General features: G+C 52.1%; 1 protein-coding gene across 1 annotated transcript; it reads left to right on the top strand.

Annotated features, from left to right (window-relative positions):
• The first annotated feature begins 4,297 nt into the window (after positions 1 to 4,297).
• LOC134421557 (aryl hydrocarbon receptor protein 1-like) lies at positions 4,298 to 22,047 on the top strand. Its single transcript, XM_063162694.1, is given in 11 exon segments — positions 4,298 to 4,363; positions 6,721 to 6,908; positions 15,928 to 16,043; positions 18,227 to 18,316; positions 18,568 to 18,667; positions 18,777 to 18,901; positions 19,028 to 19,218; positions 19,539 to 19,648; positions 19,926 to 20,067; positions 20,380 to 21,860; positions 21,863 to 22,047. Coding segments are annotated over 11 exon segments (2,631 nt in total). The 5' UTR covers positions 4,298 to 4,322; the 3' UTR covers positions 21,910 to 22,047.
• Positions 22,048 to 25,512: the final 3,465 nt, after the last annotated feature.

Below are 25,512 nucleotides of genomic sequence, written 5' to 3'. Positions count from 1 at the left end.
GCGGCGCGCGGCGATGACGCCAGCGGGAGAGGCGGCGCGCCGCGGTGAGGAAAGCGCCCTGCGGCCACGCCCATGGCCACGCCCCCTTGAGGAAGGCCACGCCCACGATTCGTGAGGGCTCTGGCGGGAGCGGGGACCGGGACCGGGACAGCGGGACCGGGAAGGGCCCGGGGTAGGGACTAGGGGGGACAGAGAACAGCCTGGCCAAGGAAATGGGCTCAAGCACTAGGCGGGACCAGGGACAGTCGGGTCAGTGAGCAGGTGGGACAGGGAACAGCCGGGTTAGGCATAGGGAACAGCCGGGTTAGGGAATGGGGACAGCCTGGTTAGGAACAGGGAACAGCCTGGTTAGGAACAGGAACAGCCGGGTTAGGGAATGGGAACAGCCTGGTTAGGAACAGGGAACAGCCTGGTTAGGAACAGGAACAGCCGGGTTAGGGAATGGGAACAGCCTGGTTAGGAACAGGGAACAGCCTGGTTAGGAACAGGAACAGCCGGGTTAGGGAATGGGAACAGCCTGGTTAGGAACAGGGAACAGCGGGGTTAAGGAGCAGGGAATAGCCTGGTTAGGGAATGGGAACACCCTGGTGAGGAACAGGGAACAGCCTGGTTAGGGAATGGGAACACCCTGGTGAGGAACAGGGAACAGCCGGGTTAGGGAATGGGAACAGCCTGATTAGGGAATGGGAACGGCCGGGTTAGGAATAGGGAACAGCCTGGTTAGGAACAGGGAACAGCCTGATTAGGGAATGGGAACGGCCGGGTTAGGAATAGGGAACAGGCGGGTTAGGAACAGGAACAGCCGGGTTAGGGAATGGGAACAGCCTGATAGGGAATGGGAACGGCCGGGTTAGGAATAGGGAACAGCCTGGTTAGGAACAGGGAACAGCCTGATTAGGGAATGGGAACGGCCGGGTTAGGAATAGGGAACAGGCGGGTTAGGAACAGGAACAGCCGGGTTAGGGAATGGGAACACCGGGAACAGCCTGGTGAGGAACAGGGAACAGCCTGGTTAGGAACAGGGAACAGCCTGGTTAAGAACAGGAACAGCCGGGTTAGGGAATGGGAACAGCCTGATTAGGGAATGGGAACAGCCGGGTTAGGGATAGGGAACAGGCGGGTTAGGAACAGGGAACAGCCTGGTTTGGGAATGGGAACAGCCTGTTTAGGAACAGGGAACAGCCGAGTTAGGGAATGGGAACAGCCTGGTTAGGAATAGGGAACAGCCGGGTTAGGGAATGGGAACACCCTGGTGAGGAACAGGGAACAGCCTGATTAGGGAATGGGAACGGCCGGGTTAGGAATAGGGAACAGGCGGGTTAGGAACAGGGAACAGCCTGGTTTGGGAATGGCGGTCGGAATAGGAACGGGAAGAAGGTGGGACCGGGCCCACCCGAGTCAGGGAGCAGTGGGACAGGGAACAGGCGGGAGCCGGGTGGGACAGGGGACAGCCTGCACTGGGAGCGGCAGGATAAGGGACAGCCGTGTAGGGAGCAGCTGGGAATAGGGAACAGCTGGGTTAGGGAGAAGGTGGTGTGAAAAACGCCAATCACTTGTTTTTAAATTTTTAAAAGTGTAATAGTAATAAAATGGTTATAAAAATAGTAATGCAATTAGAGTAATAATAATTTGGACAATTTGGATTAGGACAATATGAGACAATAAATACAAAGAGTTACTGATGGTCCGGGTACCTTTTTCTAGGCAAAATAAGCCCGAAAAAGGACCCACGTTAACAGAGGATTAACCCTTAAAAGCAACAGCCTGTTGCATATTCATACACCTCAGACATGATGCATAAATTCCATTCAAACACAGGATTCTGTCTGGGCAGTGCCAGCTTCTTCCTCCGAATCCTGAGAGTGCCTTCAAGGCGGGAAGAAGTTCATTTCTTCTGATAATGGAGCAATAAATTCTCTTTCTCTGAAAGATTCAGGTGTCCTGTGGCTGCTACCTCGGTGCGAGTCCTTTAGTAAAAAAGCATCCTACATAGCATAGTTTCTATTTTAACATTTTTTTTTAATAACCTAAAACTGTATTTAACAACACTTCTTAAGAGAATTAATGCAGCGCTACTTTCTAACACAACACACACGATATCCATTTGAATATTTGCCAAAAGCCAGGCATAGAATACAGGCATTTTTCACAGAGGGAATAGGGAACAGCCGGGTTAGGGAGCAGGTTGGAATAGGGAGCAGCCAGGAATAGGGACAGACAGGATGCCTGCACTGTGCCACCCGCAGGTCCCCACAGGAGGGAGCAGCCTGGGACGGGTCTCTTCCCAATACCTGCACATCCAGTTGTCCTAATTCCCTCCGCACCCTGCTCCAGGTGCTGGAGCAGCATCCCCAGGCTTGGAGGCCGGCAGCGTGTGCAGTGACCCGAGCCCTCGTTCAAACGCATTAAATTAAATTCCCGGGCCTGGGAAGGTCGCAACCAAACGTTTTCCACATTTCCCATCAAAGTGACATCGGCTCTGCTGAGCTGGCGCATTTGTGACACCATTAGCGGCCTCTGCTTTGCCCCCTGGCAAGAAGCAATCAAGTTGCATGTCAAGGATTTATCCCTGGAATTCGCAAACAGCTTGAAAAACCCAGCCAAACAATCCACAAAGGATGTGTCCAGCTTTCCTTAACAGCTCTGGCTGCAGCCAGACTCGTTGGATGCTCCAAGCCCTGGCCTTGGGCCCTTCCAGGGATGCAGGGGCAGCCACAGCTTCCCTGGCCAGCCTCAGCACAGCAGCTGGAGCTGGTTTTGGGGGAAGAACAAAAATTTTGGGTGGCATTAACTCAGGGAAAGGCAAAAGGTGAGAAAAAACAGGCTGGCTTTTCCTGAAAGGGCATTGGGCTCTGGAATGGTGATGCATGGACATGGTGTTTGCCCGGATTCTGTGTCCCCTTGACAATGGCCCACAGGCACGGAGATCCCCACATTCCTGGAGCATGGTGGCCCATGGATCATCCTGAGAAAAACTAAATCACAACAGTGTTTAGAATTGTGACATAAAACTGGGGCTATAAACCGCTGATGAGTAAAAATTGGGAATAGAAACTGCTGAGAAAGCTGATGAGTGCCCCTATAAATACCTGTAACCCTCAACTATCGGTGTGCAGCTGGAGGGAAAACTTCCCCCGCTGCACCCAGTGCTGTATTGCTCATACTTCACCAAAATAATTAATAAATTGATTGCTGCTTGAATATTGGCCTAGTCAAGCTTCTCATTCATAACAAGTTCTACAATAGTAACCTTTTGAAGTATAATTTTAGAATATTGCTTGTATCCTTGAAACCATAGCTTTGGAAAATATACATAAAGGCAGCATGCTTATCTCACACCTTAATAAAGCAGAGAAAAGCAGCTTGAGAAAGGAAGATGAACATCAAATCAAGGATTAATAGTTTCGACCAAGGGAAGGTGGGCATCACTGTTATGAGATTTACAGTCCTTGTAACTAAAAGGTGGAACCATGTGACAGTGTTCGCAGGGGTTCTTGGATTGGGGAAGAGACGGGAATGTTGGCTCCATGTTTCAGAAGGCTTGATTTATTATTTTATGATATATATATTATATTAAAACTATACTAAAAGAATAGAAGAAAAAGTTCCATCTCAGAAGGCCAGCTAAGAATAGCAAGGAAAGAATGATAACAAAGCCAGCTGTGTCCAAGCCAGCTGACTGTGATTGGCCATTAATTACAAACAACCACATGAGACCAATCACAGATCCACCTGTTGCATTCCACAGCAGCAGATAATAATTTTTTACATTTTGTTCCTGAGGTCTCATGGCTTCTCAGGAGGAAAAATCCAAAGGAAAGGATTTTCCATAAAAGTTGTCTGCTGACAGACCCACATCTGGGGAGCTGGACTTCACCAGATGGGATTCGTCTTTCTTCTTTCCGAAACCGGACCCCTGACACCTGGGGATACTCCTTTTGGGATACATCCTGAGACAAACTAAATCACAACAGCGTATAGAATTGTTATGTGAAAACTGGGACTAGAAACCGCTGAGAAAGCTGATGAGCACCCCCATAAATAAATACCTGTAAACCTCAACTATGGGCGCGCAGCTGGAGAGGGAAAACTTTCCCCCGCTGTACCCAGCGCTGCATTGCTCACACTTTACCTTCGCTGCTTGAATAGTGTCATAAATAAGAAGTGTCGAGCTCCTCATTTATGACACTAGGGACCGCGCTCCGTGGGCTCGGTGTCCCCAAGGGCGTGGTGTCCCCAAGGGCGTGGCCGGTGCCGGTGTCCGGAGCCCCGCCCCGGGCGCGGTGCCGCTGTCGCCGCTGCTCTTGCCGGTGGTGTCGGCGATGTACGCGGGCAGGAAGAGGAGGAAGCCGGTGCCCAAGAGGTGGGTGCGTGGGACGGGGCAGCGAGAGCCCGGCTGGGCTCTGGGAAGCGCCTTTGGGGGAGCCAAAGGCGGCGGCAGCAGCAGCAGCAGCACGCTTGGGTTGATTGCCGGGTTTAATCAGGGTTAATTGGAGCTAACGCGCTGCTGGCTCCGGCGCGCTGGTGGGAGAGCAGAAATCCCGAAGATGCTCGTCCTCCCTAAGCTCGCCGCGGAGTTTGAGCCGCTCGGCGGTGATTTGCAGGCTGGGTTGGTTTTGGTGCCCGCCTAAATCAAACGTACAGCGATTAGTGATTACCAAAACACCTCGATTCTGTAATTATTAATTACCGCGCTGCTCAGGAGCTGTTGCATAACATTCCCCCTCGGTGTCCCCGGTGTTTCCTGCCTTTCCCAGCTCCCAAGTCCCACCAGCCTGTTTAACCTCAGCTTTTCCAGGTGTATAGGAGCTAAAGGTGGGTGTCTGTTTCTGGGAGGCTGTGGGGAAGGACACGGATGAGCTGAGTCCAAGCCCAGGATGAAGGAGGGAGCATCAATACTTTAAACCTGTGGCGAGGTGACCCTGAGCCTCTCTCGGGTATTTAATTGAGAGTCTTGTTGTGTAAACATGAAGGATGGTTGTCTTGCCACAGACCTGTCTTCTGTTCATCTCAGAGTGGTGATTCCAGCCCTCAGCACACCAGCCTGAGGGTTTGGGCTGGATTTTTGCGTCTCAGGGTGCCGGAGAAGGTGTCTCTTTGGAGCAGAAGGGCCCTCATTCCCTGAGTTCTGCAAGGTCAGCCTTGGGAATGGGAAGAGATTCATTTTCTCTGTGCTGGCTCAGACCTTGGAGCGGGATCCTGCTGGGAGCGGCCAGGCGGAGCAGGGCTGGTGGCAGTGGGATGTGACAGGGAGGATGGTCTGAGGGGCTTCTCCTTCTTAGTTACTCAAAAAAAAACTGTTCTTGAGAATTAATAGATCAGCTCAGGCAAGTCCCACTGTCAGGAATAATCTCCCTTGGTACTTGCCAGCTTGCAGAAGGGATACACTTCCCCCGTTCAAGGAGCAGCTGGGGAAAAACAAACCAGTCCCATTTTCTCTTCTTTCTGTCTGTTTGGAGCTGGATTTGGATGGTGAGTGGCCAGAAGACTTTAAAGGATATCTGAGGAATCTCAGACAAATTTTCTGAAACCTAATTTAATTTTTCTCCTTCCTGGTGCATGACTGTGATTTCAAAAGTGTTTCAGCTTTGTAAACAGTGCCAGTGTGTTTTACCCAGCTTGTGTGGACTAGTTTGGAGCTGGATTGTGCCAGCCTCCCTGAGAGAGGGAATATCCCTCCTGATGCAGCTCTTACAACCCAACAGGCTTCAGCTTTCCTGGGGAAATGCTGCAGTTTTCCATTCAGCCTTAAAAGACCCCTCAGTCTCTCCCTGAGCTGCAAATTCAACAGGCACTTCGGTGCATTTCATTTAATGCTCATCTCCTCTCGTGTCACACATGCGAGCAGCCCTGCCAGATGAGATTGGAGAGTGGTGGTAGAGGAGGGAGCTTAAATTGCTGCTAAACACTGGCAGGTCCTGTTACCCAAAGCTCCTTCCTGAAAAGAGGCTGCGAGTTTGTGGTTAGACAAATTACATCAAACCAAACGAACTGCGTGTTAGGGGATGCAGATCTGGGTTTGTCTTTGAGCTGTGAAATTCAGATTGGCATTAGAAAATTAAGGACACAGGGTGACATCCAGGACTTGTTAAAGCTATTAACTGAGCTCTCACTGCTGTGCTGGGGTTTTGGCTGGGGTGGGTGAAATAAGTGCAGCTCACAGAGATGGGACCTCGTGTAGGCTTCAGGCTGCTCTCCTGGACACTGTTCCTCCTAAGTTTGGCATCAAATGCTGGTTTAATTTGGAAATGCCCATCTGAAAGGGACAGAAATCAGAATATTGGAAGAAAACAAAAGTTTTGGTTTTTTTTTTGGTTTTTTTTTTTTTTTTTTTTTTTTTTTTTTAAGAGAGGCTCTTTTCACAGTGCAGTGCCCTGAATCACCCTATGCGATATCCCTTTGTTTAAGTCACAGAATCCCAGAATGGTTTGTGTTGTTTAGGGACCTTAAAGCTCATCTCATTCTGCCCCATCCCTGGAAGTGTTCCAGGCCAGGTTGTACAGGGCTTGGAGCAGCCTGGGATAGTAGAAGGGGGTGGAACAAGATGAGCTTTGAGGTCTCTTCCAACCCAAACTACTCTGTGATTTCTAAGAGGAGCAGAGTGTGTGTGTAAAAATCTTCAGCATTTCACTGTTGTGGCTGCACCAAAGCCAGTGCCGGGTTTGAAAAGAGCCTGCTGGACAATCCCAGTTTGATTACCCTGCCCTGTGCCTCTTGCAGCCCCAAAGCCGCCCCTGCCGAGGGTGTGAAGTCCAACCCCTCCAAGCGGCACCGGGAGCGGCTGAACCAGGAGCTGAGCAAGCTGACGGGGCTGCTGCCCTTCCCCGAGGATGTGCGCTCCAGGCTGGATAAACTCTCCATCCTCCGCCTGGCCGTGGGCTACCTGAGGGTGAAGAGCTACCTGAGGGGTGAGTGTCCGTGCTGGGAGGGGGGAAAAGCCTCTGGGATCGATCCCCACTGCACAGCTTGTGTTCCACTGTGACGGCGTTCACAGGGGTCCCACGATGAGGGGAGAGATGAGGATCTGACTCCGTGTTTCAGAAGGCTGATTAATTATTTTTTGATATATATTACATTAAAACTATACTAAAAGAATAGAAGAAAGGATTTCATCAGGAGGCTGGCTAAGAATAGGATAGGAAAGAATGATAACAAAGGTTTGTGGCTCGGCTCTCTGTCCGAGCCAGCTCACTGTGATTGACCATTAATTAGAAACAACCACGTAAGACCAATCACAGACCCACCTGTTGCATTCCACAGCAGCAGATAACCACTGTTTACATTTTGTTCTTGAGGCTTCACAGCTTCTTAGGAGGAAAAATCCTAAGGAAAGGATTTTCCATAAAAGATGTCTGTGACATTCCACCCCAAGCTTTGAGATGGGAGGTTGTGTTTCCCGAGGGAAGCGTGATGGTGAGTTATAGAAACAGGCCCTTGGATGTTGATACTGGCAGGAAAATGTCACCATGGATGGTGGGAGACACTTGGGGGCCTGCCCAGCAGCTGAGACCTCCTGAAAAGTTCCTTCATCTCATAAGCAGCCATCCTTTATGTCCAACAATCCAGCCAGCCTTTATGTCCAAAACTCCTCCTGTGTCGCACTCCCAGCACCCTGTGGCGAAGAAGAGAGAGGTGGGTAAAGCAGTGTGTCTTGCTGAACTGCAACAATGCCCTCATCTGACTGGAATGGGAATTTAAAATTAAATTCACTAAATAATTGAATGTTCATGATATAATACATATTACATGTTCCCTTTTACTGTATTTCATATTCTGTCTTTCCTTGTTTATTCCATATTTGGTATTCTTATATTTATTCCCTATTCTTTCTCCCTCCCTCCTACCCTCTCTGTTATTCTTCAACCCTTTATTATTATTACAGTTACAGTGTGTGTTTAATAAATTTCAACATTATATATGATGCAGGGCCTGGCTGGGGGCAGTCACCACATTCCCAGGAGTCACCAACACACGTGGATAGGGAAATGTTCCCTCTGCAGTGACTTGGGCCCGATGGAATGGGAGCTGGACACTGGGGAACGCAGAGCACATGGGGCAGGAAGACAGCAGCAGCTTTTTATATTTAGAGGCTCCTATTGTGTCTTCTCCCCACGGCAGATTGGATAAACTTGGCTCCCTTGGTTTTTCCCTCGTGCCCACTCCTCTGGGCTCTCCCAGGGCCCTCTCCAGCTGGGATGCTGGGCTCCAGGAGGAGACTCCCGTGCCAAGCTCTCCGGTTGGGAGCTGTGCATCCAAGCAGGAGCTGGTTCCCAGTGGATGTGCTCAGCGTGTGCTTCCCAGCGAGAGAGCTGCTCTGGAAAAGCCTTTGGCATTGCAGGGGCTCTGCAGCCCCGTTCTGCCAGGCCAATTATTCCCATCTGGCCACTTGCCTGTGATTGCCAGCTCCTTCCCCTTGCTCTGCCCTGAAGTTCATCTTGTTTGACTTCAGGTCATCCCAGATACATCAGGCTTGGCCTGGGTCTCGGGCGTGCCTGGTGAAGACCCGTGCCAGCTGCAGGTCACAGCAGCCCCATGCTGCTGGTGTTTCCTGTTGGGAATTTTGGGGGGACGTGCTGGCACCCCTTGTGCTCTGCTTTCTGCCTCAGGTTTGCCGTCCTGTGCTTTGTGCAGGCTCTTCTCCTGCAGCAGGGAGAGCATGGCATCATATGAGGAGCATCCCTATCCTCACCCACAGCCCAAGCCCAGCCTTATCTCCAGGCAGGAGAGAGATGGATGTTTTGATAGAGCGGTAATTGCCTTATCTCCAGGCAATTGAGAGACCAATTGCAGGGTGATGCCCTGAGGCTCCTTTTCCCCTTGTGCTGCGTTTTCTCCAGCCCTAGAGTGGAGCCTCCATGTGTTGTCTGCATCTTGTCTGGCTGCTAACACCAGGAGAAATCTGAGAAGGGGCTTCCAGCATTCTCCACCTTCTCTGGTATTTCTGAGGTGTGGGCGCTGTGGAACAGACCTGTTTAATGGGGTGTAGGAGCCTGGGGCAGTGTTTAGGGTGGGACAGAGCAGAGGACAACAGTGACCGTGTTCGCAGGGGTCTCAGGTTGAGGGAAGAGACGAGGATCTGACTCCATGTTTCAGAAGGCTTGATTTATTATTTTATGATATATATTACATTAAAACTATACTAAAAGAATAGAAGAAAGGATTTCATCAGAAGGCTAGGCTAAGAATAGAATAGGATAGGATGATCACAAAAGCTTGTGGCTCAGACAGAGTCTCCAAGCCAGCTGACTGTGATTGGCCATTAATTACAAACAACCAACATGAGACCAATCACAGACCCGCCTGTTGCATTCCACAGCAGCAGATAATCAATGTTCACATTTTGTTCCTGAGGCTTCTCAGCTTCTCAGGAGGAAAAATCCTAAGGAAAGGATTTTCCATAAAAAGATGTCTGCGACAGACAACCACAGTGGGTTTGGATGCTGGTATCTGTGCCTGCTTCCACAGGGGATACAAGGAAAGGGACTTGAAATCTGCATGGGATCCTGGTTTCCATTGAAGGGTATTGACTCACTGCATCGTCCTTTGAGTCCGCTTTGCTTTTAAATATTCTCCTCTGTCTGTGCTTTAATGAGAAACCAGACTAATTAGTAGTTTGCTGGAAATGATAAGCCTTGGGCCTAGAGAGGCAAGCTCTGGGAGCTCCTTCCATGCCTCCACGGGCTGATTCAGGGTGTGTGTCGCAGACATCTTTCACAAAAAATCTTTTTTTTAGGATTTTTCCTCCTGAGAAGCCTCAGGAACAAAATGTAAACAATGGTTATCTGCTGCTGTGGAATGCAACAGGTGGGTCTGTGATTGGTCTCAAGGAGTTGTTTTTAATTAATGGCCAATCACAGTCAGCTGGCTCGGACTCTCTGTCCGAGACACAAACTTTTGTTATTATTCATTCTTTGTTATTCTATTCTTAGCTAGCTTTCTGATGGAACTTTTTCTTCTATTCTTTTAGTGTAGTTTTAATGTAATATATATCATAAAATAATAAATCAAGCCTTCTGAAACATGGAGTCAGATCCTCATCTCTCCCCCAGCCCAAGAGCCCCTGTGAACACCATCACAGGTGTGCACGCTGTAACTCCTCTGTGCCCCAGGGCAAACACTGCAGGTGTTGCACAGCTCTTTGCTGCCTGGGATCTCAGCCTTCCCTGCACAAAACCAGGGGGCTCAGGGCTTGGTCTGCCCGAGCTCTGCCCAGCCTGGGTAGCGGTGACAGCTCTGGTGCTATCACTGCCTCTGCCTCAAAGGCACTTTAAAGGTTTTGTCAGTCGTGTGAACAGTGGCTGGACCTCACTGCCAGATTTGTGCTGAGCTCTGTCTGCAAACTAATTTGCAGTGGTTGCTACTTGGACCTGTGTGTGACAGCCTCCCAGACAGATCTGGAGTGACTTTGCTGATGAGAGCAAGAGCCCAAGGAGAAAAGCTGGTGTCTCTGTTGCCGACTGCCGCGATGCTCTGGCCTCTCTGTGCTGTGACTTGCTGCAAAGAGGGAGATCTCATAAAAGCCTGGATGGATTTTAGTGGCTTGGTAAAGCTCCAGCTAGCTGGAGAGTTGTGTGTCCTACGGTTCCTGTAGCAAAGGAAGCGGATGTTGGGATTGCAGATGTGGCTCTGCCAAGGGTGAGCGAGAAAATGGGACTTAAAATGCTCTCTGAGGTGGAGAGGGTGTGATTAGGAAATGTGCTGCCATGCCTTCTTCCTAGGAGAAGAGAGGATCACAGAGTCCCACACTGGTTTTGGTTGGAATGAAGTTCGTCCCATCCCACCCCCTTCCATGGGCAGGGACTCCTCCCACCATCCCAGGGTGCTCCAAGCCCTGTCCAGCCTGGCCTGAAACTCTTCCAGGGATGGAGCACCCACAGCTGCTCTGGTAATCTGTGCCTCACCACCCTCACAGGGAAGAATTCTTTCCCAGCATCCAACCTAACCCAGTCTCTTTCAGAATCCATGGAAAACCCTGTCCTGGTGTGAGACCACACTCTGGAGTCTGGCAAAGCTCGGGATGTCTAAGAGCTCCTAGCAAACAGTGAACAGTGGGCTGCCTCCCCATGCAGCTCACCTGGCTGGAGCTCAGGAGGCCTCACCAGGTCCTTTCCCCCCTCTGGTGCTGGTCTCACCAGCTCCCTCCCCAGTGCTCCACTGTAGTACAGCTGGCAGCAGGTCTCCCTGGGTAATCTCGCTGCAATCAGCACTAAATGAGCTTTTTTTTATTCATCTCCTCTTTGTTTGTTGTTACCAGAGCTGCAGGGGTCTGAGGCAGTGAAAGGAGTCGAGCTCAAATCTGTCCCTGGGCAAGATCCTGCAGGACTGTGTGGGATGAAGGTTTGCAGCAGGAGGTTGGAGGGGCTGGTGTGGATTTGGGGATGCCAGCGCTCCCCAGGGCATTTCTGTGCTCCTCAGAAGACGCTGAGTGACTTTTCCATGGAGTTTCTAATCCGTGGGTTTGGCATTTGTCTGTCCCACGTGGATGGCATGAGCCTGCTCTGCTTGGCACCGTGCCTTTGTTCAGCAGCTGAGGAGGCAAAGGTTGGTGCTGATTTGACAGGGTTTGGGATTGGATCCAAGACAAAAATGGTTGTGTGTGTCTCGGTGTTGCTGGAGGAGCTCCTGGTTTTTGGAAGCCAGGCACCTCTAGAGCCTGTTCAAAGAGAAGTGTTTGCCATGGATGAAGCTTGTCAGTGTAACCCAGTCTGAGAGAGCAGATCTGGCTCTGGGGTGGTTACCAATAACCTTTTATTTTCAGCACCAAATCTATGCCAGAGGCAAGGAATGTGTTTTAGCCTTGTCATGTTTTCCTTAGGGAATGTGATGGGCAAAAAAGTGAAGGGGTTAGATTACTTTGCCCCTTTGTCTTTCTTCTGCTGGAATTTTTCCTCCATTTCAGGGCTTAGGAACCTCCTTGCAGAGGCAAGAAAGCCAACCCATAGAGGAGTGTGTGACTGTGTTCACAGGGGTCCCAGGATGAGGGAAGAGATGAGGATCTGACTCCATGTTTCAGAAGGCCGGTTTATTATTTTATTATATATATTACATTAAAACTATACTAAAGGAATAGAAGAAAGGATTTCATCAGAAGGCTAGCTAAGAATAGAATAGGAAAGAATGATAACAAAGGTTTGTGGCTTGGACTCTCTGTCCGAGCTAGCTGACTGTGATTGGCCATTAATTGGAAGCATCCAACATGGGCCAATCAAAGATCTACTTGTTGCATTCCACAGCAGCAGATAATCAACATTTACATTTTGCTCTTGAGGCTTCTCAGGAGGAAAAATACTAAGGAAAACATTTTTCACAAAAGATGTCTGCGACAGGGGTGCTCTTGGGGATGTATGGGGCCCATCCTGATTCATTGATGTCGGAAGCTCTGCTGATCCTGTCTGGCATCTTCCCTGGCTGAGTGAAAACCTTGCAGTCCTTGGGGATCACACCAGCAGCAGGAAACCTGCAGTGCTCTGGGTGGTATTGGGGTTTGAAACAGAGCTGGATTTTCCCCTACTGTCTTAAAAATTACACTCAGCCTCTGTCACAGCACTTTGAAAATGTAGGTGATGACCACACTGCCCCAGCAGATGCCTGGGACTTACCTGGTAATGCAGATGGCTTCTGCCATGGTCTTTTTCATGGAATTATGGAATCACTGAGCTTGGAAAGACCTCTACCATCACCAAATCCAACCATTAACCCAGCACTGCAAAGCCCACCACTAACCCATGTCCCTAAGCACCCCAGGCAGGTGTTAATTCCCATTAACTGTCCAAGATGCACTGCAGGAGATGGGGAAAACTGGGCACAAACAGCAAAAGCGAATTGTCCTTTTACCCAGTTACTTTTGTTGTTGTGGGTATATTATAGATTGGATACATGTTGGATACACGTTGGACCTGTGGCCTTTAATCCCATTGATTTGTGATCTCAGCTGCTTTGTGTGGGAGTCTGAACTGCTCCATTGGAAGGAGTGTGTTAAATGGGATGAATTAGCCAGCTTTTAATACAGCTTCTCACCTGCTTTGTGCTGCCTGGCAGCCAGTGGGGGTCTCTTCTCCCTGCCAGCCACTGTTTCCAGTCCATCTTAGCCCTTGGCCCCTGCAGACCTGGCTGCAGCAGGCTGGGGGATCCATGGCTGTCACAGACAACTTTTCATTAAAAATCCTTTCCTTAGGATTTTTTCCTTCTGAGAAGCTGTGAGGCCTTAGGAACAAATGTAAACACTGATTATCTGCTGCTGTGGAATGCAACAGGTGCGTCTGTGATTAGTCTCATGTGGATGTTTGGAATTAATGGCCAATCATGGCACAGCTGGCTCTCTCTCTGTCCGAGCCACAAACCTTTGTTATTCATTCTTTTCTATTCTTAGCTGGCCTTCTGATGAGAACTTTTTCTTCTATTCTTTTAGTATAGTTTTAATGTAATATATATCATAAAATAATAAATCAAGCCTTCTGAAATACGGCATCAGCATTCTCATTTCTTCCCTCATTCAAAAACCCCTGTGAACACGGTCACACATGGCTCCAGGTGGGATTCCAGAGGGGGTGGCATCTCCCCATCTTGTCTCAAGCAAGGGGCTGTTTCAGGAGTGACCCCCTCCCTCACATGAGGTTTCCTGTGTTGTAAGTCAGCTGGGATATGGTTAAAATGTTGGGGTTTTCCCTTCCAAGTCAAAAAGTGTCGGGGGATACACTATGGGTAAATGAAGGTGGTATAGAATGCAATCTTACCCCCCGACGAGTTGCAGCTGGACCAATTACTAAAGATTAGGAGCAGGCCTGATGTTAACAGGCCACACCTGTAGCAAGTAAGAACAGTGGTATAAAAGAGTGGATTGGTGGCATCTGGAGTCAGATGATGACTACTGCAAGGACCAGGAGCAGTCAGTGCTTAGAGGAGATAGCTACGAGAAACATCGAGGAGTTACGGAACTCCAGTTGTACGGAACCCTTGCACCGTAATGATAATAAAACTCCTGATAAATAAGACAACAAAACAGTGACTTGGAATAGCCCCTGTACCCTTGGTGGTTGCATGGGCCTGGAGTCCTCTGCCTGGAAGTGCTTGGGTTTCCCTTGGGATTGCTCCCAGTCCCGATGGTCCTTGGCGGTTTGAGCGAGGATGAGTTCAGAGACTCATCCTGTTTGGAGGAGGAGCGCCACAGGAACAGCAGGGCCCCTGGCTGTGGATGGTGAGGACTGTGAGCACCAGCTGCTCCCCACCGCCAGCACTTTGGGGGCAGACAACATCTCTCCGAGTTTCCTGCCCTCTCTCCATGCTCCAGACCTTCTCCCCAGGTCAGGTGTGCCCCACGGGAGACAGATTCTGGAGGATTTTTGAGCTCAGCTGTGCAGGAATGGACTGCTCTGTGCTTGAGAGAAGGGGAAGTGAGCACCTTTGGTGGGAGATTAAAAGCCCTTTCCTGAGATCAGTGGGAGAGGTGAAGAAGTTTTGCTGGAAAGCCCAAAATGGGTATTCCCTGCTGGATTCTGAAAGCCACAGCAGCTCTCCCCAGCTTTCCCTGCAGATGCTGCTGGTGGTCACTGGGAGAGAGCTGGAGGCCAGATGTTCTCAGGACATGCATGCTCTCCAAAAGTTCTGTGCCCTTTTGGAGCTTTATTTTGGGAGAACTTGTTTCTTTTTGAAATCCCCTGCCAGCCTGCCTCATTTCAATGCTTTAGAGAGGAGTCAGCCCTTCAAAAGAAATCAAATTTTAAATGAGAATCGATGTTTCATTTTGAAACTATTAGGCTCCATGAGGTGCAAATTGAAGCCATGTGGTCCAGATGGGATTTTTTTTCCCTTGGGGACCGCATGGCAATCACACTTTTTGCTTGGTGCCTGCAAGCAAAGATTCTGTTGACCCTCATCTATCTTTCCCAGAGGTCTCACATGCCCTGATGAGCAGGCAGGTCTGACAGCACAGGAGGGAAAAGAGCAGAAGCCATGGCTGATGGACGAGGTGGAGATGCTGCCTGAGCATCCCCAAGGAGTGCTGAAGGTCAGAGGGGAGCAGGAAATGCCCCAGCTCTGGCAGCAATGGAGATGGGGGCTGACTCTGCTCCAGAGCACCCTGTGCACTGCTGTTTGTGTCACCCTGTGCAAGGCCTGCAGCTGGTTACCCTAACCCTGCTGCATCCATGCCCTGCATGATGAAACCTCCACGGGTGGGTGCTTGTGGGCTCTCAGGCTCCAGGTGTAAATACATCCCAGGGATGCTTTCATTCCAAGTTAGTTTTGAATTCAAACATGCCAATCCATTTTTTTTTTTCTGCAAAGTGTCCCAGATCAGCAGTTGCACGTGAAACTTCTTTAGATTCCAAATTGTTTTGGTTTTGGTTACCAGGGAAGAAACCAAACAAACATTTAAAGCATTTCAGTGGTGTAGTGAGAGCTTCTGCCATGGAGAAAACTAAATGTATGGATAGTTTGAGGTGCCTCCTCATATCCAGAATTCAGAGGATCTTTTCCCTTTGGATCCAGCACCACCTGACACCCACAGGCTTCTTTTAGGGAAAATCCTTTCTTTAGGATTTTTTCCTCCTGAGAAGCTGAGAAGCCTCAGGAACAAAATGTAAACGATGGTTATCTGCTGCTGTGGAATGCAACAGGTGGATCTTTGATTGGCCCATGTTGGTTGTTTCTAATTAATGGCCAATCACAGTCAGCTGGCTTGGACAGAGAGTCCAAGCCACAAGCTTTTGTTATCATTCCTTATCATTCCTATTCTATTCTTAGCTGGCCTTCTGATGAAATCCTTTCTTCTATTCTTTTAGTATAGTTTTAATGTAATATATATCATAAAATAATAACTCGAGCCTTCTGAAACATGAAGTCAGACCCTCATCTCTTCCTGTCATCCTCAGACCGCTGTGAACACGGTCACATCTATTCCACACTGATTTCTTGCCTCCTGACTTGCAGCCACAGCTCCAAATGTTGGCAACTGCGTGGATCAGCCCAGACACCCAGGAGGGGACAGATGGACGGAGCTGCAGGGTGACAGGGAGCTGTTCCCTGAGGGAGAGCTGCTGCTCCAGGTATGGCTTGGTCATTTGGGGTCTGCCCAAACTGCTCTGGAGCTTTTTGTGGAGTGGGAAGAGACCCTGCCTCGCCCAGAGCTGCTTCACTGTGATTCCAGCAGGCACTGAGTTCCTGGGGACAGAGACCAGTGGCACTGCCTGGCTGGCATGGGTCCAGATCCCCATTCCCAACGTTTCCTCTCATCCCACTGCAATTTGCTGCCCCTTTGATTGTGTTACATCTCATGGACACAAGCTCTATCCCAACCAGGAGGTTCAGGGATGTCATGTGGTGGTGTGAGGATGGATCCCTGAGTAGTTCCCAAGGTGCTGGGCTGGTTCATTATCTTTAGCAAAGGGCAAGAGGAGAATGTTGAGAGCTATGGGACAAAACAACCCCCAGGAACTCCTTGCCCTACCGGGGCATTGTGTGAGCTCTGTAGGGATGAGTTCACAGCCTGCCTGGGATGGGAAAAGCCAGCTTTGTAGGTTGTGGGGGAGAAAAGAAGAGCAGTTGGATGTTGGAAAACAGTGGTGGACAAAGCCAGTGGGAAGTGAGAGCTGTGCTTTGTAGAAAGGCCACGTGTGTCTCATCAAACAGCTGACAGTGAAGCTCAGAGCACCAGGGGCTGGTGAATCAGCCTCCCCATTTATAAATGTGAGCTGGAAGGGCCTGGCATGGCAGGTCACGTGGAAAGGCTGACTGCTGAGCAAACATCTGGGCACGTCAGCTGAGGAACGTGGGGCTCACTGGGGCTGCAGGGCGAGTCTGGCCAAGGTCTTCAATCACGCCATGTTCTTGCCATCTCCTGTGCCTGGGCTCTCGCAGAATCCCAGAATGGTTTGGGTGGGAAGGGACCTCAAAGCTCATCTTGTGATGAGCTGCCATGGGCAGGGACACCTTCCACTGTCCCAGGCTGCTCCAAGCCCCAGTGTTCAGCCTTGCCTTGGGCGCTTCCAGGGATCCAGGGGCACCCACAGCTGCTCTGGGCACCCTGTGCCAGGGCCTGCCCACCCTCAGCTCTCCTGTAGGCTTTCTGGGCCTTCTGTCCTCTTCTCCCACCTCTCCAAACACCGGCAGATGGATGCTTGGCTCTCTTTAAGCCTGGCTTTGGTCGCTTCAGCCCTGCTCCTGCAGGGCCCTCCCTTCCAGGCAGCGGGCAGTGTGAGCAGACCCCCAGCAGGAGCCTCCATGTGGGCTTTTGGCCAGGCAGTGAGTCCTGGGAGCTCGGTGTGACTTCTGGCAGTGAATCCTGCACCACACGAGGTCCCCCAGGGTCCCAGCTGTGTGTGAGTGTGATGGTCACAGAGGAGCAGCTGGATACCAGCAGGGAGCCCGTGGCTGCCCCAGCCTGGAGCTGCTCCCGAGCACTCCCCAGGGCTTTGGGCTTGGACCATATGATGGCAATTTGTTGAGCCATCAACATCAGAGCATTGGCAGGCTGGGGTGATTGAAGACATCTGGAGAGCTTATGAGGTGTTACTGTGACGGAAATCCCCCTGCTGAGCTGTCTGGTGGCTTTTTTTTCCTCCCCACGAAGATAATTTTAAGCATATATTGTGATTTGCAGAAATCTCTGGCTTGGGATCCCTCAGGGGGCTGTAGCACACAAAGGGAAGGGACTAGTCCCTCAGCAAGCTGGATCTGTATGCTACGTTTCCATTTAGGGTGTTCTTTCCCTAATTTCTCTCCTTCCATTCACTAATAAATTAAACATATCACAGCCAAGAACAGGGGGCATGAGTTACTACCTAGTGCAGTGCTTTGCTTTTGGGGGAAATCAGCCTGAAATGGTCACCGGAATCATAGAATATCCAGAGCTGGAAGGGACCCACGAGGATGACCATGTCCAAAGCACAGCCCTAGGAGAGTGTAGCTATTGCCAGATGGAAAGGAGGACTCCAGATCCTCCACGGAACCTCTCCTTAGCTGGTCCCTCCTGATGCAGGAGCTGCCCTGCAGTGAGAGGGGGTTCCATGGAGGGTTTGGAGAAAGTGGTCAGTCCAGCTTGGATCATTGCTTGTGCTGAGAACAAGAAACTCCACGGAAGTGGATCTTGCATGGCTATCAAGTGCTGTCCTTTGTGGGGTTCCTTGTTGGGGAAGAAGGATGCTGAAGAAACAGCTGGGGGGGGATTTCATGCTTCAGCAGCTGGATGGAAGCTGGGCAGAGTAAGTTTGGGCTGAACTTTTGCTTTCAGGCACTCAATGGATTTGTCATCGCCGTGACCGGGGACGGATACATCTTCTACATCTCCCCCACCGTGCAGGACTACCTGGGCTTCCACCAGGTGAGCACCGTGTTCTCCTGGCTGGAAACAGATGGATGCAGTCCTGGTGTGGAAAGGAGGTGCAGATGGAGAGCAAAGCTTCCCAAGGGGCACCAGCTCCTGTGGCAGGGGAAGGAGCTGGAATTTGTCTGTTGTTCACACTCAATCCTGCACTTTTAGTTCTCAGGAAGGGAAACCTTCTGCCCTGCCCTCCTCCTGACACCTGTGCCAGGCTGTCCAGGAGCAGACACTGTTCTATTTTGTCATTCCAGTCAGATCTCATCTACCAGAGCGTGTACGAGCTGATCCATGCGGACGACAGGGCCTCCTTCCGCCGCCAGCTGCACGGGCCCCCAGTGCATGCTGCTGACAGTGAGTGCCAGGCTGATCCTGCTGCACTTCACTCGAGCACCTCTGATCCAGGAGCTCAGGGTGTGTGCAGCACAGCTTGGAAAGCTTCCTGTTGCCTTTGCTTTTCCAGCTTTTCCCCCTGAGCAGCCGCTGCTGGCCGGCTCGCAGCGCCTCCGTGCTGAGAAGCAATCCTTTGTGGAGAGGAGCTTCACCTGCCGCTTCCGCTGCCTGCTGGATAACTCCTCGGGATTCCTGGTAATGCTGGGACACCCCTCTGCTCCTCCTGGGCCCGCAGAGCCTCTTGTGTCCCATAGGGATGAGAGCACAGCCAGTTTCCACCACCCTGTTTGCTTCACACCCATGTTTTCTAATCCATGTAAGGCCTTGAATTTCCGTGGGCGCCTGAAGTTCCTTCTTGGGCAGCAGAAGTCAGCAGCAGACAAGTCCCCGGTTGCTCTCTTTGCCATTGCCACACTCCTCCAGCCTCTCTCCATCCTGGAGCTCCGGACCAAAACGCTGATCTTCCAGACAAAGCACAAGCTGGACTTCACTCCCATGGCCTGCGATTCCCGGTAAGGCATCTCGCACTTTCCCTGCGGCAAAATCCTGGTGCTGGACAGAAAACTAGACCTGGTGGGGACGAGGAACACCTGACCCAGCTCCCATGGCCTGATGTATTTGTCCCTCTACTGCAGGCCCCCAGTAACATGGTGGGGAGCAGGTTAACTGGGCACCAGCACTTCTTGTCTGCTGTGGTTTGGGTGCTTTGTGGAACAGGGGATGCAGCTCAGCCCAGGGTGGAGCATTGCCCCACCAAAGTGGGGCCTGGCCAGTGGGGTGCAGCTGTGGGGGATGCATCCCTGGTGTCACTGCATTGCTGTGCTCTCTCCAGGGGGAAGGTTGTCCTGGGATACACGGAGGTGGAGCTGTGCAGGAGGGGATCCGGATACCAGTTTGTGCACGCGGCCGACATGATGCACTGCGCAGAGCACCACGTGAGAAGTGAGTGCTGGGGGGTGTTTGTGGGGTGCCTCAAGGCTCCGGCCTGGCTGTACTATTGCTCCTTGATGCTGTCTGTCCTGGGGCTGGAGCAGCCGTGACAAAGGCTCTTCCTCCTGGATGAGCTCAGGGAGTTGGCAGAGAGACAGCATGCTGCATCTCCTGCTCCTGTAGCACGGCCACGAGGCAATACCCAGCCTCGTGGCATCTTGCACGTGTCATTTGTCTGCCCCCATGGAGGATCTCTGTCTGTGGCACTTCTTTTGTGTCCCTGCCCCAGTGATGAAGACGGGCGAGAGCGGGCTGACGGTGTTCCGGCTGCTGACCAAGAGGGGCAGCTGGGTGTGGGTGCAGGCCAACGCACGGCTGGTCTACAAAGGGGACAGGCCCGACTGCATCATCGCCCGCCAGCGAGCCCTGTCGTGAGTATTGCTATTCCCCTTCAGCTGCTCTGGGCCTGAGGGGCTGCCCGAGGCCTGCAGAGGCTGTGGAGGGGGAGGGAAGTGTAGGTGAGGTTGGCACTTTGCGGCATTTGTCCTCCTGAGTGATGCAGACCTCTCTGTGGGCTCCCCAGAGCCCTCTTGTAGCCAGCCCAATCCAGCCCCCTTTTCCTCTAGAAAAGCCAGGGCAAAGCTGTGAGTTCCCCACCCCCTTGATGTTAGAAGGGTGGTTTTGCCTGGCCTGGAGGAGATGCTCATGCTGTTTTTCCATCCCTTTTTGCCTCCACGCCGAAGGAATGAAGAAGGGGAGGAACATCTCCACAAGAGAAACCTGCAGCTGCCTTTCAGCTTTGCCACGGGGGAAGCAGTCTTGTATGGGAATGCCCTTCCTGGGTTCTTGGATTCGTTCCAAGCCAAGGAGGAGCTGCAGGTGCAAGCAAACTCCAGCTCAGAGCAGCGCTTGGTCGACCCCAACTCTCTCCTTGGGGCCATGATGAAGCAGGATGCATCCATATACAACTCCCACGCGGATAACGTGCCTCAGTTCTTCCTGCCAGGTTTCATCCCTGAGCCTGATGGGCTGACCCAGAATGAGGACACCAGCAGTGCCAAGGAGGAGAGCAACTCCCTCCTGGTGGTCGTTGAAACCCTCTTTGAGAAGAGTGAGGTGGATGGAAACGTCTGCCAGAGCCTGAATGTGGGCAGCACGGAGCTGCAGCAGTGGGAGGAGGCTGTGCTCAGCCTGGGGGCACAGGAGGAGCCACCAGCTCAGGGGCTTGGCACCAAGGTGCCATCCTGCGTGGGGCAGGTGCTCCTCAGGGAGGGTGCTGGAAAGAGCCTGGAGTTCCCACGCTGCCATGGGGAAAGCAGTGCTGTGGCTCACTTCCAGCGCTGCTGGGCAGCTGGCTCAGCATTCCCAGCAGAGCCCCAGGCAGCGGGCACATGGGGAGGCCAGGGGGCTGTGGGCTCCATGGGCTCTGCTCCCTCTGAGGGCAGCTTTGCCCAGCCAGAGCAGCAGGTCCCGTTCAACCCAACCATGCTGGTGGCAGGGACTGTGCTGGGTGTCCCCATGTCCAGCAGCAAATCCTCTGCAGCACTGCAGCTAGCAAACCAAGCCCTTCAGGCAGAAGCCACCCTCTCTGCTCCTGTAGATAACACTCTTCCTGCTGCTCAGAGCCAGCCTGGGTGCCAGCTGGTGCACTCAAACACCTTGGGGACTCTGTGCCACAGTGTCCCCCTCCAGGCAAACCCAGCCACTTGCCCATCAGAGGCTTCGCTGGCCGTAGCTCCAAAACAGCTGGAAGCTGCAGGAGCATACCTGGAGTCCCAGACTCTGCCAGGTGGCAGCCCTGAGAATCCCCCAGAGGCTGGGCTGTGGCTGCCACCCCCCTCCCAAGCTTTTCCTTGCCCTGCCCAGGGCTTGCATGAGTCCCTGTTCTCTGGGGATGGGAAGCTCTGTGAGGTGGAGGTTGCTCTCCCTGCCCCCTTAGGAGCCAGGCAGCTGCCAGGGCATGGTGGCTTCCCCAAACAGCCCCTGGCAGGCCATGCAGAGCCCAGCTTTTCCTGGGAGGGGCAGCAGGCAGTGCCCCGAGAGGAGAAGTGGTTCTCACAGCCGTGGCTCCTGCAGGCTGGGGCAGCTCCAGTGCACCACAGCGGGCTCCAGCCGGGCTCCAGCACGGATCCCAGTGCCCACCAGATGGACTGCATTGTGCTGTCCGAGTGCCAGTATGGAAACAGCCTTTTCAGGCATGACAGCATGTTCCTGAGGGATGCTGCTCAAACACCCCTTCCCCAGCAGCCAGGTGCTTTGCCTTGCCCTGCTGAGAACCGCCCTGGAGCACCCTGCTCCTCACCAGGCTCGGTTCCAAGGTGCTCAGCAGCTCTCCCTGTGAAGGTGGGTGCAGGAGCCCCCCTGTGCTCCGGGCAGGGCCCTGGCTGCCCATCAGTTCCCCTCTCAGCTGGGCAGCCCCTCTGTGCCTGTGAGATCCAGCTCAAGGTGAGGTGTGAGGGCTGCAGGACCTGAGGAGGGAGCAAGGGGGTCTGCCAGGGGTGCAGCCACGCCATCCTTTGTGGGCAGCCTGGTTTGGAGCTCACTGTGAACCAGGAGCCCTGTCTTGGAAAGCCACCAGCAGCTGCAAGCTCTTCTCGTACCTGCCAGTGGTGCCCCTGGTCTCTCAGGATTTTGTCTTCCAATGCTGTCAGGCAGTCTAAGATTGAGTGGTTTGTTCCATGAGGAGTCTTTCAGGGAGATGCCGCTGTGCCAGGGGCAGCCTCTTGCGGATGGAGCTGCTGCCTCACAGGCAGATAGCACTGAACTGCTGTTCCTCAGCAAAACAGCGTGGTCTCCTCATCTCCTCTGTTGGACCACCCTTGTCATGCTGCTGTTTAGCCCCCTGCATCATCTCTGCCAACCTGAGCCTCTTTTCCTCCTCTGCTCTCCATCTCCTCCAGAGACCCTTCCGAATCCTTTGGAAAAGATGTTACCAAGCACTTCAAGAAGCTCAGCAGCATTGAAGGGTCTTGGTGGGAGTGGAGGCATCTTGGGGACTTGGGCTCTCCAGCAGCCTCCCAGGGGAATTTGGGGGAGGTGGGTACCAGGCCATTGTAACCTCTCTGGGATGCAGAGTGGGGAAGGTCCAGCCAAGCTCCGCTTGGGTTTGTCACTGGCTTGTCCTTGTCGTCCTCTTTGCTCCACGGTGCTGTGGGACAGAGAAGGGTTGGGGTTCCCCCTGTGGTTTTGCCAAAACAGTGAGAAGGAAAGGCAGGAAGGGATGCAGTGACCACTGGCTGCCTCTCCACCTCAGACCCACTTGATGCCCCTCAAACCATTTTTTCTGCAGCCCAGAGCAACCACTTTGTTGAATTCTCTTCCTTTTCTGTATATGTAACCTATAATGTGAATGAATTGTTTTTTCCCCACCATGAATGCAAAGTCTTGCAGATCCCATCAGGGAAACCCACAAAAAAAAGCAATGACTGGGGAGGGTGGGGATGATTTGAGACCACAATGACTTGCAACATTGGGTCAGAGAGACCAGAGTGCTCGGGGACATTCACACCTTCCCCTCATGCACCCTGAGCATCACATCTGCCTGGCACACCAGTGTTAGGTATTTACAGATCAAATTAAATCAGGTAATTAGTGCAGGGCCAGCAGCAAGCCCACATGTCCTGGTGTAGCGTGGCCTCATCTCCCTGGGTCTCTTCCTTCATGCCCAGCTTTGCCTCTGCTCATGGGGCCTGGGAAAGGTCAAGCTCCTCTCCGCAGGCTGGCAGCAGAGCAATGCTGAAACGTGCTGGACCACTCCGAGGTGGCTTCGAGGAGCACCTTGGACGGGCAAGGAGTTGACTGGCCATGACCCAGATCCAAAAAGCAGCAGGATGGACTCTGCTCGCCAGCCTCTGTTGTTCTGGCACTGGTGAGATGGTTTTGGGGGCATACCAGGGGCTCCCAGTGCTGCCGGAGATGGGCCTTGGGGTGGGGCACTGCTGCTTGGGGCTGTGACAGTCCCCCCCTGTGCTCTGATCTCTCTGTACCTCGTGGCTGTACAGATAAAGTCTGTTCTGGTGGCAGCGTCTCATTTTCTACTCTGTGATTTCTTTGTGCTGCTGGTGGCAGCTGGAAGGTGCTGAGGAGAAAGGAGCTGTCCGTAGCCCGTGTTTGGTGATGGATTAAAGGGTGATTTGCTTCGTGCTGATGTCTGTTTTGATCCGAAACTGTGAGAAACCACTGCTCACTTTGAAAATTTAAAAAGGTTTATTAAGCCTTGACAGAAATACAACAAAGCACTACATAAGGGAAAATTTGCAGTGCTGGGAACTGCCCCTCGTGTATAACATGTGGCTGGTTTGTCTTCAAGATGGATGCTGAATCTTTTATACCCCTGGGGGTTGCATCAGCCAGCCCTGGCCCTCCCAAAGTCTGTCAGTCAGCTCTTCTTTGCCATTTATCAGTGCAGACTGCTTCATAACTGGATTGGGGGTCAGGTGTTGTCATGCTGCACCCCCTCAGCACCAAGCTTTTCCATTCCCAACTGCCCCATGCAAGGGACACATGTGCAGCCTTCTTTGTACCTGTCCCAGACAGCCCAGGCTGTCTGATGGCAACAATACAGGGGGGAAAGGGAACTGTGGGGAGAACAGAGGGCATCTAAACCACAATAACATAATTACACATCACTACAGCCTTTCTGAATATTCACACAATAGTTATCCCTTAACTGCGAGAGCCAATCATCTCATGATCCATCTGTAGCAAAACCATGTCTCTCCATTTCTTCCTTGACTGAGCAAGTGCTGGGAAAAGCCCAAGCACACACCCGGTGCTGGGTGTGTGACACTCTCGTTGTCACTGTCCCCAGCTACTGTGGGCATGCACGGCAGCAGAGGTGTGACAGTGTCCCCCCTTTGCACCCTCAAACTGCCCTGTGGGGTTGTGGGACTCACGGGCAGGGTTACACTCGGCATTGACACACGTGGTTTTAAATATCCGACTATTAAAAATTATTACAGAGATGCCTCTGCCCAAAATAAGGTGTAAACGACACCATATATGAATGCCAATAGCATGGATTTTTATTTAACAGCAAGCGTGAGGGCGGGGGGGGGGGGGAGAGGGAAAAGATAGGAGGGTGGAGAGAAAGTGACTGCAGACTACATCCATCGAGTGAAGGGAAAGAGTCCAACACACATCACATCCATGGGGTTTATATCCTGCTGAGGCTAGGTGGGAACATCTCCCTGGGTCGAGGAGCTTCACGCTGGGTAATACTGTGCATCACGGGACACCTGGGGACTCTTTACACCTTCTGAGATGTCGCAGCTGTCTACAAGTGAGAGTAGTTAAATTAATTATGGCCCATCAGTCGGGATGGGCACCTTCAGCTTGTGTGTGAATGTCCCCGGACTTAGGAACAGGAGTTCTCACAGCTGAGCCATGACGTGAGGGAGAACATTGGCATGATAAAGCCTTACTGCACATCGCAGGATTTGCCTCTTATCAGCCTCTTCCCTTACCCGCAAGCCTCAGGTGTGCGGCCTTCTGCACCTGGCAGGGTGCAGGGGGATTCTTCGAGCCATCAGCACCCACGGCCCGGTCCGCACCTCCCCTCAGCGCCCCAAATCCCCACCTACAGCCTGCAATAATCCCCTTCACCATCCCCACGCACAGCCCCTCCACGCCCTAAATCCCCCTTCACCATCCCCACCCACAGGCCCTTCACTCCCCAAATCCTCCTTCATCCCCACCCACAGCCCCTTCACGCCCCAAATCCTCCTTCATCCCCCTTCACCATCCCCTCCACCTCCTCGTTAACCCCCGCTATCCCTCCCGCCCATCACCCTTTCCCTCCGCCAGCTCCCACTCCCCCTTCAGCCCCCAAATCCCTTCTCAGCTCCATCATACGCCAACCCCCGCAGCCCCAAATC

The sequence above is a fragment of the Melospiza melodia genome, chromosome 8 (assembly GCF_035770615.1).
Source record: "Melospiza melodia melodia isolate bMelMel2 chromosome 8, bMelMel2.pri, whole genome shotgun sequence".
Taxonomy (NCBI): domain Eukaryota; kingdom Metazoa; phylum Chordata; class Aves; order Passeriformes; family Passerellidae; genus Melospiza; species Melospiza melodia.
The sequence above is the reverse complement of the archived record's forward strand: the minus strand, read 5'-3'. Positions and strand labels throughout refer to the sequence as shown.